This window comes from Hevea brasiliensis, chromosome 15 (genome assembly GCF_030052815.1).
Source record: "Hevea brasiliensis isolate MT/VB/25A 57/8 chromosome 15, ASM3005281v1, whole genome shotgun sequence".
Classification (NCBI taxonomy): Eukaryota; Viridiplantae; Streptophyta; class Magnoliopsida; order Malpighiales; family Euphorbiaceae; genus Hevea; species Hevea brasiliensis.
Genome location: NC_079507.1, coordinates 60,264,230 through 60,282,809, shown reverse-complemented (window position 1 = coordinate 60,282,809; position 18,580 = coordinate 60,264,230). Strand labels below are relative to the sequence as shown.

The following is an 18,580-nucleotide window of genomic DNA, read 5'->3' as shown; positions in this document are numbered from 1 at the left end:
TGGGAACATTGTAACTCGCTCCTAGCCCCATCCGGCCATCCCCCCATGCCCCATCTGGCCATCCCGCGCAACTGCTTCTCCTTGCGACCTCGTGACAGCGGCCGACAGCGAGTTTTTATCATTCTCACGCTTTATGTACCAAGTCCCTACAGGGTCCCATCCTTAATCCACTTATCTCTGTCTTCACCTACATTTGCGACGTCAATACCGTCCTCTTGTTGTCGTCGTTGTCTCGTCTTCTCAGATTTTATGCTCTCAGCTAGTCGACATCTCCTCTCCTCTTCACTGCTGTGAGACTGTGCCTCCTCGCCTCAACATCCTCCTCCTTTTCAGTGACCTGAGTTTCTTTTTTTTTTTTCTTTTTCCAATTTTCGATTGTTACTTTTTGTTATTGATTATTGTAATTGTGTGGTTACTGATTGGGTTATTGTTATTTGTTGATTATTAAATATCTGATTGTTAAGAAATGAGAAAGGAGAAGTGCTGTGTTGGTTTACCTGTTGTCTGTTGAGAGAGACTTGAGAGACGAAGCAGAAAATCAATGAACCGAACCAAATAAAAAAAATTTTTCGTCTATACATATTTCTTCTATTTGATTCTCATAATTTTCTATTTCAGTTTTTCAATTAGTTTGATTCAATTAAAAATCGAACAAAAACCAATTAACTATTTGAACACAAAATTTTTATATATTTTACGGCAAAAAGGCTATGGAACACGTCAAAAAATGTCGAAATTTGAACATTTTTAAGACATTACACATTTACACTACATTTAGATAGAGAAAAAATAAGACAGGAAAAAAAATGGGAATAAAATAATTTTATTTTTTATTATTTTGTGTTTGAATTGATAAAAAATAGAAAGGGAAAGAAAATTTGAAAGGAAAATAAAAATTTTTTATCTATTTTTACTCTCTCTAAAATAGAGAAAAAGTGAGAAAAAAATATAAAAAATTATAAATATATTTTTATATTATATAAATTTTTATTTTTTAACTTAAGAGCATAATTATAATTTTACTATTTATAAAATAACTTTCTTTTTTATATTCTCCATACTTTATCCAAACATAAGAAAAAAAATTATATTTTTTCTTTATTATTATTAATTTTTTTATTTTCCCCCATTTATTCTCCTTTCCCCAGTCCAAACATAATGTAAGGATATGAAAAATTGAATTGATTTTGATCTTATTTTTTAGTTTGAATTTTTAAGTTATAACAAGTTGGGTTAGAGGAAATTTTTATTTTTTGATTCAGTTTGATTTGTGGTTAAAAAACCAAACCAACCAAATATGGGCCTCGTCATTTATAATTTATAAAGCTCAACCCGACTCCCCGCTTTTGAGGTTGAGACGTTTCTATTCACCCTTAAAATCGACTTAACCGTTCGTATGTGTGTGTGTGTGTCCGAATGTTAAAATATATAGAACAGAAGGTATACAAGCCATGCTGATTAGAGATATGAAAGTTAAAATGGCAATCTATAATCCAAGACGTTCTAGGGAAGAAGCATCGCAGACGATCTCTCTGCAAGCTGAAAAACTTTATTACATCATATTTGATATTAGCGCAACAACCAAAAGATCCAGATTTTAGATGAATTCCAATTTGGTTAGCGATAGCCCTGCAAAGGATCAGCTGCTTTGCCTGATCTTGCATCACTCCTTGCTTAATGCTTTTGCAACACTTCGTGGATCAGCTGCTTTGCCTGATCTTGCATCACTCCATGCTTTTGCAATGTTTCGTTTTGTTTCATCATCCCCTTCTTCATACATGTTCTGTAAATTGTCAAAACCAACATAGATTCATTAACGATAATGGAATATGCATTTTTCCGCAAAAGCACAGTTAGCATTATTAATTGAATTATGTCACATCTAGTATGCATGCTCAAGTACGCTTGTGTGTGCTGGTGCAACTAACTACAAAGTGAATAAAACCGTACCTTCATTATGTCCATAATTCCAGCCATAGGATCTTGCTCCTTATCCAGATTTGGCTTCAGCTGTAAATGAAGGTTAAGAGAATATAATTAGTCAACTTTAATAAGAAAATTATCAATGAACCAGAACCATTTACGGAGTCCATACCTTGTCCTCTTTAAAGTGCAAGTCTAACCAGTTTCCCTTTGAAGCTTTAAACAAAGTGATGATGACCCTGGTAGGTTTAACTAACACTTTACATTGCTCTGGTACAATCTTGTTGTTCAATTTTGGTATGGCGCATCGATAGTTCTTTCCTTGGACATTATGGAATTTGACATCAAATGACATTGGCTTGAAGTCTGTCTCAATTTTTTCTTGCTCAACACCCTCTAGAGAGACATATATCTGCAGACAGAAGAAAGTGGACCAAACAAGATTATAATCACGTAATCAGTATGCCAGAAATTCAGAATTTCTTGTGCCCAACTCTTTGCTTGTTAATATGTGTTAAGCAAATAATTTATTACCTTGACTTTGTCATCGTCCTGATCCCAACTGAAAGATCCAAGCGTAACATAATTCAGTGCAGAAGTAGAAGGCACGTTAACCCCAGTTGCAATTGGAGTTGGAGTTGGAATTGGAACAGGCACAGAAACAGGCTCCTTCAGCAACTAAAAATGGGAAGTAAATAGCCATTTAGTGGTTGCAACAAAATAAAGAACTTCCAAAAGTCTCATTATCATTGACCTAGAATTGGTTGAATCATTGACTGTTTCATACTAATCTATAAAAGAATAACAACTTGCAAACCAATATCAGTCATAATCTGCAAAAATACAAAAATTCAATGTCTATCTGAATGCCGAGGGAGAGAGAGAGAGAGAGAGAGAGAGAGAAGGATAGACGTTGCTAAATAATCTACAGAAACTGTAAGCATTTCTAAAAATAAAACACAAGCAGAAATGGCTGATTAAGAAAAATATTACATCAAAAGAAACCATGTTATTATGGAACAGGGATGATAAATTCCACCATAATCAACAGTTTGAAATTCTGAAATGGAAACCATGGTCATACCACAGTAAAAGTAATCCAAACTTATTTTCTCGCAACAACACAATAGCTAGTCTAATAACTCACATTTCAATCCAAACAGTTATGCTTCATTCCAAATAGAAGGAATTCAAATTTTCCATTAAAAACATTTCCACTAAACCATCCTAGTTAGATTCAAAGACATAATCAAGAATGAAAATCAATTAAAAAAAAAAAAAGAGGAGTAAACCTTCTCCCAGTTGTATATCTCAGATGAGATGAGCGAGAGGACTCTTGGCCTCTTAGCTAATTTCTGTAGCTGCCTTAGCTCCTCCAAATCTAGCGCCAATTCATCGGCCATTTTCCCTTCTTTTCCGTAGAAAAAATAGAAGAAAGTCGTGCGATATTTATAGGTGAGTGAAAAGCAACGCAACACTGCTGTGTTTGGAAAATGCCAAAAGAACCTCCAGCGCGGATGGGCAAATCGGGGATTTGGAAGAAATCAAGTCTAGGGCTTTTCGACAAAGAAGATTCTAGAGCGTTTGGATGAGAAAGCAATCCAGAGAGCTCTTGAAAATTTGGGCTGTAACTTCAGCCCAAAGAGATGGATTTGGACTTTGACTTGGTTGACCCAAGTCGGTATTTACTTACCAAAAACTCTATTTAGCACCTCAGCTTTACTCTTGAGCTCAATTAAGTCCTCTAACTCTGTGAGTCAATTGAGCCCATCATTAATGGTAATAATTTCTTACACTAATTGTTGCACTTTTGTCTATTTATTCACACCCACATAATTATTTGCCAAATAATTATTTGATATAAAAAATATTAATTGTAGAATATAAAATATTTAAAATAAAAATATTATTTATATGTAAAAGTTTATTAATATTTATTGTATAGTATAGTGAATGAATTATATTAAATATTTTATAAATATTTAAAAAATGATATTATTTAGTATTTATTAATTTAATAAATATTATATTATGATAACTATTATTAATATAAATGAATAAAAAAAGATATAAATAAATAATTGTTAAAATAAATTAATTAAAAATAAGTGAAATTGATTTATACATATTAAATTAATATTTATTAAATATGAAATTAAAAAAATAAAATAATAAAAGTAATGTATAAATATTTTATATATAGTTTCAATATTGCATAACATAAAATTTTGGTCATTAGTTTATAATAGATAGTCTTTAATAATTATTAATCAATGAATTATATAAATAAAGTTGATAATTAGATAATAAAATATAAAAAAAAATAATTACATTAATTATATTAATATACAAAGATTTTTTTTTTGAGTAAATAGAAAAAAGTGACACACTTAGTACAAGCAGTTATCAAAAAATTTGGATAAAAATATAAAAAATTAGATAAATAATTTAAATATACCTCTAACATCATATAGAATATCATTGACACAACAAGTGAAATGGTATTTTGCATCCTATAGCATAAAGAAGGCAATCAAGTTGTAATACTTTATTCTTTCTTTTTTTTACATTAATTTTTTTTATCAATTCTTTTCAATAATTATTGATTATTTTATTTATTTATCTATATTAATAATAGTTATCATAATTTAATATTTTATTAAACTGATAAATACTAAATAATGCAAATTTTAAATATTTATAAAATGTTTAATATAATTGATTCACTATATTAATTTTATTAATTTGCTAAATAAATACTAATGCTCTATAAATACTAATGCTCTTTTAGATAAAAATAATATTTGTATTTTTAATTTTTTATATAATTTAATTATTAATTTTATGTACAATTTTCAAATTTTTTATATCCAATAAATGTTAATTTTTTTAATTTTACAAATTAATTTTTATATATTTATTAATTAAAAAAATATAAAGACTTATTTGTAAATAGTTCTAATATTTAGAGATGTTTTGTAAAAGATATGGAAGATTTTGTAATTATAAAAAATTTTAAAATAATTAATTCATATTTTTTAGGAAAAAAAAATACCTAGACCTTCTTAATGTAGTGCCCAACAGTTAGATGCTTGCAGGGTAGTGTCCAGCTATTTTTTTTGTCCACTTCAGCGGTTGCTTTTTTTTTAATTTTCTATTTATTAGTAATAAATATTTCTCAAGCCACTCTTTTTTTTTTTTTTTTTCTACGCTGCACCCTCTTGAAAAAAAAGCCCAATGGAAAAAGATATAATTAAGTTGCTGATACATTTGTCACAAATGGGTCACAATAGGCTGTCCATATCATATATCAATTCTAGGGTAAGGCAAGAGAAAATTCAAAGACAGCTCCAAATGGTTCTAACATGGCCAGTCACATCTAGTAGGAACAATATGAATTCACTGAAAATTGGCTTGTGGCTGGCAAATATTTAGGGAATTTGATAGAGATCAATGATGTGCTTTCCACCGGAACGTAACAGAAAGTTTGCTCTCCTATTAATGCAGAAAGCAACTTAAGCTGATGATATATAAAACGTTGATTAAGATGTATTAGCTTGGCTTAAACAGTGTGACCAGCAGGCAACTGCACATGCTGCTGCGTCCGCATGTCGGTGGGCATTACTTAGCGGAAAAAGTTAAAATACAAGAAACAAATCAAGCTTCTTTTATTGATGCTCGCAGAGTAGTGCTATATAATATGAATAATGATATCTGAGATCAATTGATTGAGAGAAACTAGAAGATTTTGATTAATGAAGTCTGAAATTCAGTAAGTGTTTCGTGAATTTAACGTGTAAACTTTTTATAAAAAGATCTAAAAAATTTTCATTTTCACAGGAAAATGCTTTAAATATTTTTTGGTTCTTTGGATAAATGAGATCATTTTCTCCATTTTTATAAATTTCCACATTTCAAAGTTGGAATATATCATAAAATAAATGAATAATGATATTAAGTATCAAATCTTAACTGTTGAGATGGTGACAATTAATTAATTTATTGATTTATAATCATATCAACAACTGCTCATACTTGTATATGACACAGAATTTAATGTATGTGAATCTATGGCAATAAAGAAGAAAAATAACATATTATTGAATGAGTTTTTATTATCACAAAAATGAACTATTCTTTGGTCGGATTCCTTCACATTTCTTTATAGAAAATAAAATAATTGATTAATATACTTGGTGGTGGTGGTGGTGGTGGTGGTGGGGATCCGTAGGAATGGATGGGGTGCATGTGCACCACGTTGGCTGATGTGAAACAGTGAGACCATTCTCATCAGGTTTAACTAAGGATGAGCATATATTGTCTCCTTCATCATCTCTCTATATACTTCTCCACACACAAAAGGTAAAGGAGAGAACAAGCCAAAAGCTCCTTTGCAAAAAGGATACCAAAATGACCCATTGCTGACGCTCTATTATCAGCCAAAGGAATAAAGCTGAGCAGCCCAAATTTTCCCTTCAGGATTAAAAAAAAAAAAAAAAAAAAAAAAAAAAAAAAAAAAAAACTATATATATATATTTGTATATTGAAGGTACAGTTATGGATTCCACGTCCAAAGTATAGAGAGAGAGAGGTTCCTTTCTTTGCCACCAATAAGATATCATATGGAACAAATGTATATTCTTCCTACGGTTAATGACAGAATAATTAAATTGATGATCAGAAACAAATTTCTACAACTTCTTGCACAAATAAATTTTCTTGGGATTCATTTCTGAAGAATGTTGATGAAGATATGGCCAGGTTAATCATTTATATAGTTGTGAAGCAATTATCCACATTTTTTCAAGAAATATATGGTTAACTCGGTGCAAATTCCTTAGTTTGGTATGGTTATGGGGGTGTCTCTCTTGTAATTTGATGGTTGGGAAGTACAAGAAAGGGAAATTAAAGATCGACCCCTATGTTTCTTACCAAAATGCAATATATATAAAACATGAATATATACATTTGGACTCCAATTGCTTAAAATGGTCTTCTCATAAAAACTTGGAAGGTCAGCAAATACACAAACATCCAATACAGCAAGCTTTGATCATATTCCTTGTTTGAAGCCTGTTGCACAGTGAATTCAATTTAAGGAGAGAAAAAGGAAAAAAATAAGAAAAAAGAAAATTAGACTATTTCTCATCAAAAGCAGGATACTTTTATTAGCATTGAATACATATGTAATTACAAAATAATAATAATAATAATAATAATAATAATAATAATAATAATAATATTTATACAAATTGCTCAATGGATGAATAGCGAATCCACTTTTTTTTTTTTTTTCTCTTTCCCCAGTATATGTCCCACTGCTACATATGTACACTTTTCTTTTGTGTGTAAATTTTATTAACCTAAAATATTTATGAGGAACAGTTTTGAAGAAGAATATAGAAACCTATGGCTTTACCTTAGTGGCAGACGAAGTGAGAGAAATGGAAGCTGATGATGTTGATGAAGGACTTGAAAGGGCAGAGAGCCCCAAATTGTAAGCCATGGTACAATCAGGTTGATAGAGACCATAGTTTCTCTCTGATGTTGGCCCAGGCTTCATATCTTCATTGAATAAAGCAAACAAATAAACTTCTAGCCTCATATTAGGCCTCAAAGGTGTCCCTTCATTCTCCAATTGCCTTCTCAGTAAATTTCTGTTATAGATTGCTGCATTTTCAATGGTTGCACCAACTTCATTTGGGTCCCCTTTTGATGGCCACCCAGTCTCTGATACCCTAGCCTCAATTTCATAATAACCAAATCTAGCCATAGCAAAAATAACAGCATCTACTTGAGCATACAGCATATTGTCATAGTGTAGCTTGGTGTAGGGATCAACCAAGCCTGAATTAGGGTTAAAAAGAACATAGTCCAAGGGGACCCTGTTAGGGTCATCCTTATAAGCAAAATATGGGTATGCATTGATCCAAAAAGGTGCCTTAGTGCTGGACAAAAATTGCAAAAATTGTGACATGACTCCCGAGACCTCACTTTTGAAACTACCTGCTGAAGGAGGGAATGATTGGGCAAGTACAGCTAAAGAATTAGGTGTTGAGACTTGAATGTTATTTAGGCCAAGTTGAACTAGTGCCCCATGAATGCTGACTATGGCTGGAACTAAATATGTTAACAATGTTGTGTCATCATCGGTGAAGACCTCATTTCCTACCGCGATTCCGGTGATTCTTGTGGCCGGGACATATGGCTTGATTTGGGTACTAACCCATTGAAGGGCTTGTTGAGGGTCCATTAAAACAGATAGCATTTGGTTTTCTACAGTGACAATAAGCTCAATGTTGGAGCTGGCAAATGCTGTTAGAACTTGAGGATTGGTATCGTAGATTCTTGCTTTGGTGATCTTAAGGGAGGTTAAGAGTTCTAGAACTTTCTCTGGCGCTGGCAAATTGTTGCCCACCTGCCCGTAGTTGATCCCAAGAGATGCGACTCCCTGTATAAAACCATAATCTGCGAAACATTCAGCAGGAAAAATTAATACAAACATTGGCTCAAGATTGGAGGAAAAATGAAATGTAGAAACTAGATATGCATCATAAAACTGAAGAAAAGAATAAAAAAAAAATGAAAATGGTACCTGAGAAAGCTAGAGAAAATAGAAGAAAAAAATGGATCATGGCTATCCTGCTAAAATGAACACAGAGAGAGAGAGAGAGAGAGAGAGAGAGAGAGTCTGAGGAATTCCAAACTGAGAGGAAGAGAAGAGATATAGAGAGAAGAAATGAGGCTAAAGGGAAGTGTGAATTCTTTTCTTTGCTTGTTTGAATATTTTTGGAGTGGAGAAGTTTCAGCTTATTCTTTGCCAATGCTGCCTTTGGCTCTTACCTCTGGTTTTAAATGGCTATTCATGTTTCTCTCTTTTATTAATTCATTGGATTGGATGGCCTGCTTTTGCCCTTATGGCTTGTCTCTTCCAACTCACTCCAACTCCCAAATTTTCCTTATGACCAAAATACCTCCTTTCGCTTTCTTCAAGCAAAAGCAACCTCCAAAGGGAAATCCCACTAATGGGTTAAATATTATCTGGATGGATAGGGGAAGCACTGAGGATCCAGAAATTTGGAGCTTTTACAATTACTGGTGAAAATTTATTAGCAATAATTACCATTTATTCTTAATTTAATTTTATTTTATGTCCACTGGTTCTAATTCTTTTTGGAATATTACTGCTCTGCTTTTATGCCAAAAGGACAATATATGGCTAGTGATGATCCCTTTTGTTTAAAAAATAAATAAATAGGAGAATTACAATAGATGAGATTTTAATATTAAGATTATCATTGGAATAATCCTCATTGGATTGAACTGGTTACACAGAACAGGAGGCCCAATTTGGCTTAGTCAAGTGCGAATACTTTTGCGAAAACGCAGCTTCTTACTTTCTGCACAGTAGCTTCGTAACTGTTGTTGGCTGGCCGGAATAGAGCAGCATATTCTATCAACAAGAATGAGTTTATAGCTTCTACAGACAGACTATTGATGATGGTGATAAGATCTTATATGATAGTGACTATTGGGTGCACTGATCTTCAAATTATTTGCTAATCATTCAGCTTTAATGATTCAGTCTTCACAATCAAGCAAATAACAAATGTATTGGGTCTTATATTCTTCTCTCTCTGGAAAATTTTCTCTAACTTCTGTCCAGAAGTTTTTCACCTAAAAATGCTCAGTTCCTTTGCTGCCGCTGGTGGTGGCTTCTTCATCATCAAACCACCAGCAGCTGCAGACCCTCTCTTTTTTTTTCCTCTTTTTTAATTATGTTTTTTTTTTATACTTTTTTTAATTATTTTTTTCTACCTTTTGAGTTTATTCTATTTATTTTTAAATCTCACCTAAAAATTTATTTAATTCAATTATTATATATACAATAAATATACTTTGGTAGTTGAATACATGAAATTTATTATAATTAATTGTAATAATAATAATAATAATTAAAATTAAAAACAGATAGATGGCTTGGGCTATCCTTAACTGGTGTCGCAAGACTTGCAAGTCCAAAGCCCCCTTTTGATTTAGTATCTCTCTTTTTTTAAGAGGAAACGATAATACATTTAATCTCTTAACGACTTATACAAACATTATATATAAAACAATTAGTTGATTAATTAATCAACTATAAATTTAATAATTGGACTAATGCCTCAATATTTCAGAGTGTTTACTTCACAATATAAAAGGAAATAGAGTTAATTAATATAAAAAAAAAAAAGAATTAATTAGTAAAAAAGTTCATAATTTGGCAATGGAGTAGAATAAAGTTACAAAAATACTTTCATGAAAAATAATTTAACAAGGTGAGATGAGCAAAATTGGTATTTGGTAAAGGGCAAAGGAGAAAAAGAAAATTAATAATAATAAATGTTGATTACTTACGTAGTCGATGAAAGAAAACCCTCATTGAAAAGTTAATGTTTGGTAAGTGGATAAGGAATGGAATAGGTTAGCTAGCTGGGAAATTTGTTCTTGTTTTCTTTCTTGCTTTTTATGAGACATTGAGACGTAAGTATCCTTATCTTATGACTCTTCTTTTCTTTCCCTTTCTTCCTTCTTTTCTTGTTTTCTTAATGCTGATGCAACAAACCACCTTCATTATACAGACAAGAGGATTTTCTGGGTCCCTTTTTTTTTTTTTTCCCCCTGTGTATGGAAGCTTTTGCTCAGTCAAATTGGTACTTGTATTATCCCACATGCAAGAATTGGAATTGAACTTATCAATCCATCAAAAAAAAATAATAATAAAGTTTAAAGTGTTAATGGAGTCGTAAATTTCAATTAAATGAATAAACACAATTAAAATTTGAGAAGAGAAGAAACTAACGGAATTAATTATTAATGGATAATTACTTTGATTTTTCCAGGATCACAAGAAACTGCATGGGTGGATAACGTTTCTACTACGTACTTAATTAGCTTTTTGAAGGAGATGACATTGGAACTTGATTTGATTCATATTTTGCCAGGTTGAACTTTCAGATTCTTTCAAGCCGTCGCCTATAGGTTTCAAGGAATATTGTATTAGACTTAATATTTTGACAAATCAAGGTGGCGCAATGAACTGCTTTTATGGTAAAGGAGTTCACACAATGCCATCATGTTTGAAATGGATAATTATTTCCTTGAGTTTCTCTACATCTATGTGTACATATAACTTCACGCATCAAATTCCAACACATAGATCCCACTTTACATCTCATCAAAATCAAAATCAAAATTTAAAATGTTTACACAAATAACAAATTTACAATATTCAGAAAGTGATGAAAAAGCTTTATAAATAATGTTATTTATAATCAATCATTTGTTAATATTTTCCTTCTCAACAGGGAATTTATAGATTTTGCTTTTAGAGTAAATGTGAAATTAAATTTTAAGATTTTCTTATTTAAACCTAGTTTATTATAAACCTAAAATATAAGATATACAGTGAGATCCACTTATTTTTATATATTTATATTTTAAATTTAGAGTAAATTAAATTTAGATAAAAATTTCCTTAAATTATAAAAATTTAAATTATCGGATCACATTGATATATTTGTAGTATTAGATTATAATTATGATCAGTTTCATTAAAAGGAATTCCCCTCCCCTGTGTATTTATTAAATTTAAATCAACGGAGAGGGTTATGCGTTTTGGATGGTGGCAGATCTCTGTACTTGACTTTAAAATTTAATGTGCTCGTCTCTGATTTGCAAGAGGGACATGTTGCATCACCCTGGCCAATGCATGTGATCTGTAACAAAAAAAAGAACCCCACCTTAATTATTAGAAAAAAAATTTAAAAAAAAAAAGAAAAGAAAAGAGAAGCAAGACCTTGAAAGTCCACATGAACACTGTATCTATAGTGAATTTATTACTTTGATCAATTTATGTACTTAAAAACAAACCCTAAAATCGGAAAGGAAAAAAAAAGTTAAGAAATGAAAAAGATGGATCTTTCTTGATTATTTTCAAATCCGACGAATCAAAAGAAATATGGAACCACTGTGCCTTTTTAGCTGGTCAATGTTAAACAAATCAGAAGAAATATGGAACCACCACCATCACCAAAGGTATTTTGAGCACATATGCATGAGAGTGTTGGTGAAAGAGAGAGAGAGAGAGAAAGAAATACCATATATAAAGAAGTTTTGTAAAGGAACTGCTTTTGTTAAAGACATACATTTTATTGTTAAAGAGGAAGCATACAAATGAATGATGGAAGAAAAAGGGCACAGGGTAAAGTGATATGAACATCAAGTGTGAGAGTTGAGAGAGAGGGTGCAAGTGCAATTGCAAGTGTAAGTGCAGTGCATGAAAGTTGTTTGATTAATTGACAATGCCTATGTATATGTTTGCTCAAAGCCACGCTTCTTTCCAAGGATTCTAATTTCAAGGCCCTTAGGTTTTGGTTTTAAAATGTATGAATCATTACCCTATTTTTCCAAAGGAGGGGTTGCCCATGTTGGAAACCATTCAAAGTTTCTTCTATTTGTGACAGAGAAACAGAAAAAAGAAAGTAAAAAAGAAGGCTATATATCATGAAGAGTATGCATGATAAGATAAGCCAGTTGGGTGAGAAATGAAAAAAGCATGAATGGTTATTGGTTACTTTTAGTATCAGAATTCCATGGTATGTATATGAAACCAGCTAGCCACAAAAAAGTTTTGCCCAAACTTGTCAACTCATCTCACACAGATATATAAGGTTTAAAGAGACCTTCGCGTTAACCAATTAAGAAAAATTAGCTTATCTTCTTCTCCTCACTCATCTCAATTAACTTAGTTAGCAAGCGAAACTCGCTTTATCAATCTGGATTTGAATTCTAAAATTATATTATACTGTAAAAGAGAAGATTAATTATCTTTTTTTTTTTGTTAATATTCTTAAATTATCGTGAATAATTTTCTTTTTAATCCTTAATATCACTTATTATTACAATAAAAGAAGAATTGTATACTAGCTAGTTAAATTTTAAAAATGAAGAAGGATATGTATCGTCCCTTTGTACCAATTGTTTTTCTTTTATTTGGTTATTTTTGGAAAAAGATTGTATTATTATAACTGATTTGTTTCACAGAAAATATTTTTCTGAAAAATAGTTTTCACATTTTTTAGCATTTTGAACACTTAAAAAAATGAGTCAACAGAAAATATTTTCTTGATTAAAGGGAAAATTAAATCATATTTAAAGAAAATGACTTTCTCTTTTTAAAAGAGTAAATCGTTTTCTATTTTTTAAACTTTGATAATCTTATTGAAATGTGAAAACAATTATATACATATATTATAAATACATACCATTAAGAAAATATTTGCATGGCTAATACAAGTTATTTTTATGTGTTATTATATATATATATATATATATATATATATATATATATATATATATATATATATATATATATAAGGAGTACCATTGCCATATTAAACAAATCTCTACCCTTCCTTTGTGAGGTTAGGATATAGTCATCAAATCCACACATGTGGAGGCTCCCATTACTAACATATTAATTAAAACTGAAAATTTAGGATAATTAAGTAGTAAATATATTATCAAATTTTCTAATGGCTGCTTGTTAAGTGATAATATTCGTGGTTTTTATGGGTATAAATTTGTAAGACAAGATCGATTGACTTGGATAACATCTTCAGTGCTTAAAACGGTAAAGAGTCTAAGAGAGAAAATATGGAATGAAATAAGATGAACTACAATCCCCTTGACATCAGCTAGATTGCTATTTGAGTAAGAGTGTGTGTGTTATGGGATATGCATCTTGTTGACAAACTTTGATTAGAATTTCTACTCTTGCTCAACCAAGCAAATATCGCGAAACCCTAATCTTTAAGCACTTGAATGCCCAAATAATATGTTTATGCCAAATAGACCATATGGATTAACTATTCGAGTGATTGAAGAACTTGGGTAATTTGGGAGTGCCGCATCATTGAGGCTCATTAAATATAATTTTTTTATTATTAATATTGCATGAATAATATAAGAAATATTACAGATTTTATACATTTTTATATAATATTGATAATTTTTTATATAAAATTTGTAATGAATAAAATAGGTATATTGAACAAATCTTAATAAATGTAATATTGTACTTATTGAAAAAATTTATATATTAATTCTATAATATTATAATAAATAAGATTTATATTCTTAATTATTAAAAGTATTCTTGAATTATTGATAGCTGAACCAACGTATTACTGATGCATGAAAAGGCAAATTAATTGATTCAATCGGAATGCTAACACTTGGGCCCCAATTGGAAAGTCCTTCTGTGTGTCAAAGGGGCCTACAAGGGGCCGTAGACGAGCCCACTGCCACATTCCCTCTGTGATCCAGCATTTCTTGATGCTCCTTCCTTTTATCTGTACCTCAAACAGCAAGCAACTTTCAAAAACAAAAAATTTTTGTTAATTAATTCTAGACGTTGAGCGACTATATGGAATATAAACCTTAAAAATATATATATTTACAAAGATAAGTCATATGTTTTTATAATAATATTTAAAAATTAACATAATTTAAAGTAAAAAAAATAATTTATTAATAAATTTATTTCAAATTTTAAAATTATGTGAATATATTTTTTTTTTATCTTTTGTTAAATATAAAATTATATGTTATTAAAAATGTATGATATTATATTATTACTTTCTTATGAAAGAATATTTAAATGAAAATAATTAATATTCATTTGAAAAGAAAATTTAATTTAGCTTAATTTTAATAAGTATATAATTATAAATTTAATATAATTAATTAATAAAATTTATTAAAAAATTTCATAATTTATTTAGAAAAAATATAAAAAAATAAATAAATATTATATTATTAAAATAAAATAATAAATAATTCATACATCGAGTGAACAAAATGAGTAGTTAATTAATATGCTTGATAAGGTCATATTTAATATAATATAATATAATTAAAATCATAATGCAATTATGATTATATTTCACATTTAATTATGTTGTTCAATAATACAAAAAAAATTTGATGTAACGAAATAGTAATTATATAATATAATCAATTATACTTAAAATAACATGATGGTTATTATATATAATAATGGATATAAGTATGATTACTTATTTAATTTTTTTTATTTATTATTAATACTACCATTATTACTACTATTCGGTCACAATTGTTATTATCACCATCATCACCCTATTACTTCTACTATTATTGCCATCTTGTTATCACCATTGCGCTATCACTACCACCACTGCTTAATTATCGTTATCATCATTTAGATATTGCCACTTCTATCATTAATCAGCTACTATCTCACTTTGCTGCCCCACCACTTAACTATTGTTGTTGTCATCATCACCACCACTTAGCTACTACTGTTACTCGATTATCAATTATTAGAAATATTACTACTTATCATTAATATTATAAATAAATTAAATATTAAAATAAAAAAAATTATCATTATATTATGTTACTTATATTTTTATTTTGTAATCAAATATAAAAATACAATAATATTTATATAGTATTATAATTTTAATTATATTATATAATTAATTACATTCTATTATATTACACCCTATCAAATTTATTTCAGCAAAATACATATAGTAATTATTTATGAAATTGGTTAACTAAAAGAAATTTACCTTAAGCTTTTTATATTTTATTTGAAAAAGAAAAGTTCAAATATGTTCCTCCATTTTTCATGAAAGTCTAAATAAGTTCATTTTTAATTTTTTTACTAAATTAACATACAACTTTTTTTTAAGTTTAAATAAAAGATTATTTTTCTTTAATTTTAATATTATTTACTAAATTTAATTTAAAATTTTGAAAGAAATTAATAACATGAATAATATAATCCCTTCACGGCAGAAACTGCAGAAACTACGCACTTGGCCTTATTTAGTTTAAATAAACCACTTTTTAAAAATCCTATTTTTTTTCACTTTCTAAGAAAAGGACAATTACTTATAATAAGTCAAAAAAAAAATTTTTTTCACTAAAATTTAAATTTCCTAACTCATTTACCTTCAACCTTCAACCAAACAAGAAAGTAGAACCTCTACCTCCCTCCTACCGCCGGACGCCTACCAACTCCCGTTCACAGATTCAACCCCCTAAATTCAAACATAAACCTAGCTTCTTCTCTTTCACAAACCCAAAAATTCGTAGTCGTCTCAGCACACAAACCTAAAAATTTAAACACAAACTCAGGAAATCATTCAAAAACCCATCTCCTTCTCATTCACAAATCAATCACAAACCCATGTCCTTCTCGTTCGTAAATCCATCACATATCGATGAAATATTCTTTTACAACAAAACAAACAGAAAGGAAGATATATTGTCGATGAAGGATAGCACAATATATCAGACGCATGAACGAGGTGGCTGTCAAAGGGGGATAACACGTCGCACAATCAGCAATGAGATCTATGAAGGGAGGTCAACACGCTGCACAACCAGCGACCGGTCTAGCGAAAAATGGAGAGGGTGTCAACTTTAGTTGGTGCACTTGGCTCGACCGGCCATCTCGTTGGAGAAAATGAAGGGATGGGGAGCGACGAATGAAGAAGACGTCGATATCGAAGAGCTGGGTTTTTGTTGAATGAGAATTTTATGAAACAGAAAGAATTTGTGGGGTTGGGGTTTTATTTATTTTTAATTTTAATTAACAATAATAAATAATTTTTAATATTTAAAAGTATAAAATTAATATGTTATTAATAAAAAAATAAAATATTATTATTATTTTAATTAAAAAAACTTACTTGAACTTAAATATAAAATTTTAAATTAATTTAATAAAAATTTAAAAGTGGATATATTTAAACTTTAATGAAACATTGAAGAATTTATTTGAATTTTTTTAATTTAATTTAATTTTATTTTATTTTTTTATCGCAGACATCTTGCAGAGGCAAATGATATTGATTTGTACGTTAGCGTTGCATATGCTCAAAAAAAAAAAAAATTGTCGTTGGGCCTCTGCATTAATTAGTGCGACATGATTGATCATTAAATACAGCTTCAATCCGCCGGCAATATGCTAGGATATAAACTTCCCACGTAAATGGTATGAGATTTGCTATTTTTCTAATAAATAAAAAGATTTGTTATCTTTTTCTTTTTTTATATTTTAAAGGTATTCAACTCAATGAATTTCTTCTAATCCTGCTGGTACCGAATTAAATTAAAGAATAAAATATTTTTAATAAGTATAGTCTTTATTTAAACTTATTGGATATTTAATTTCAAGAAAAAAAAAACTCTAATAAAAAAAAAAAACATCGCTGTATATAAACTTGAAAGAATGGATCGAGTATCACAGATATTTTATCCGTAGGAGTCATTAAAAGAATGGATAGCCGCCCATTCTACAAACAACGGATTAAAATCACACTATTCTCCCAAAAGAAAAAATATGAAATTAACCTACAGCGAATTACATATACCTAAAGAAAAATGTAAATTACAAAATTAAAGTAAATTATTCTGAACCCACAGCTGGTGCCACTCCTCCATTGGAGGCAGCTCCAGAATCATTTTATCCAAGTCTTTAAACGACAATCCTTTTGGTAACTTCCAATCAGCAGCAGCAGCAGCAGCAGCAGCGTGGACACCAGCAACACCACTAACAGCAACATCCGAACTTTCATTAGTATCAGCTTCTCTTTTCCTCTTTCCACCGGCGAACGAGCTCTCTTCTACCCAAGAAATGCAAGAATCTTTACCAGTAAGATTCTGAACCACTGACTTGAAGCTCAAAGGATCAGTTACAACATATCGAGTGTCAATAATCACCACTTTCACCTGTTCCCGGCTTGTACTGGCCATGGAGAGAATGACTGTGCTGGATTCTTGAATGGGTTGCGTAGTGAGCATTAGAGAGTCTGAAACTTTTGGAGGCAATGATGATTTTGATGAGTAAGTGGGTTCCTGCACTTGTTTTTATAGAGGAGAGGAGATCTGAGAGAGAGGGAGGAATTGGGACCCAAGACGAAAAGCTAAGGCTTTGTCCAGAGGTGGTTCGATGCTTGAGGCAGAGGTTGACCATTATTAGGCAGTCTTGAATGACCAAGGGCACAGGGGGAAGTCTCAGTCAAAGCACGCAAGTTGGAATCATTGAGAGTCGTTGAGTCTTGCTTGGTGATTAACTGATATTTGTCCCGTTTTAGACTCTCAATTTTTACGAGTTTACAAAGCAAAACACGTGCATTAAAACATTTTTAATTAATTGAATTAAAATATAATTTTAATCTTAATTTAATTAATTTTATTCTTAATAATATTTATTAATTTATAAATTATTATATCTTTAATTAAATTATATTTATGATTTTATTTGCTCTAAATTTGATAAAATATTATCATTATTATTATTTTAACATTTTTATATTAATATTTAAATATTTTCTTTTTAAATTAAAAATTCCAAATAATATACCTATTAAATAAATTCTGAAAATACGAAAACAATACAATTTCTAAAGTCATAATTTTAAATATTTTTTTAAATTAAAAAATGTCTTTATTTTATTAAATTTTTTTATAAAAAATAAATACGCACCTACATAAGCTCAAAAAATTTAAATCCAACTTATATCCCACTTGAACTTTGATCTAACTAATAGAGTAA

General features: G+C 29.8%; 3 protein-coding genes across 3 annotated transcripts; all 3 read right to left on the bottom strand.

The window, feature by feature from the left end:
- Positions 1–1,441: 1,441 nt before the first annotated feature.
- On the bottom strand, positions 1,442–3,376 carry LOC110661809 (uncharacterized). Its single transcript, XM_021820568.2, has 5 exons — positions 3,216–3,376; positions 2,458–2,601; positions 2,096–2,335; positions 1,951–2,010; positions 1,442–1,783 (listed from the first exon to the last, which is right to left on the bottom strand). Exons 1-5 carry the CDS (start codon positions 3,324–3,326, stop codon positions 1,664–1,666), a joined length of 675 nt encoding a protein of 224 aa, XP_021676260.2. The 5' UTR covers positions 3,327–3,376; the 3' UTR covers positions 1,442–1,663.
- Positions 3,377–6,637: 3,261 nt separating this feature from the next.
- Positions 6,638–8,838, bottom strand: LOC110661808 (glucan endo-1,3-beta-glucosidase 11-like). Its single transcript, XM_021820567.2, has 3 exons — positions 8,519–8,838; positions 7,343–8,391; positions 6,638–6,996 (listed from the first exon to the last, which is right to left on the bottom strand). Exons 1-3 carry the CDS (start codon positions 8,556–8,558, stop codon positions 6,907–6,909), a joined length of 1,179 nt encoding a protein of 392 aa, XP_021676259.1. The 5' UTR covers positions 8,559–8,838; the 3' UTR covers positions 6,638–6,906.
- Positions 8,839–17,216: 8,378 nt separating this feature from the next.
- On the bottom strand, positions 17,217–17,977 carry LOC110661798 (VQ motif-containing protein 1-like). Its single transcript, XM_021820560.2, has one exon. It carries the CDS (start codon positions 17,824–17,826, stop codon positions 17,422–17,424), a length of 405 nt encoding a protein of 134 aa, XP_021676252.2. The 5' UTR covers positions 17,827–17,977; the 3' UTR covers positions 17,217–17,421.
- Positions 17,978–18,580: the final 603 nt, after the last annotated feature.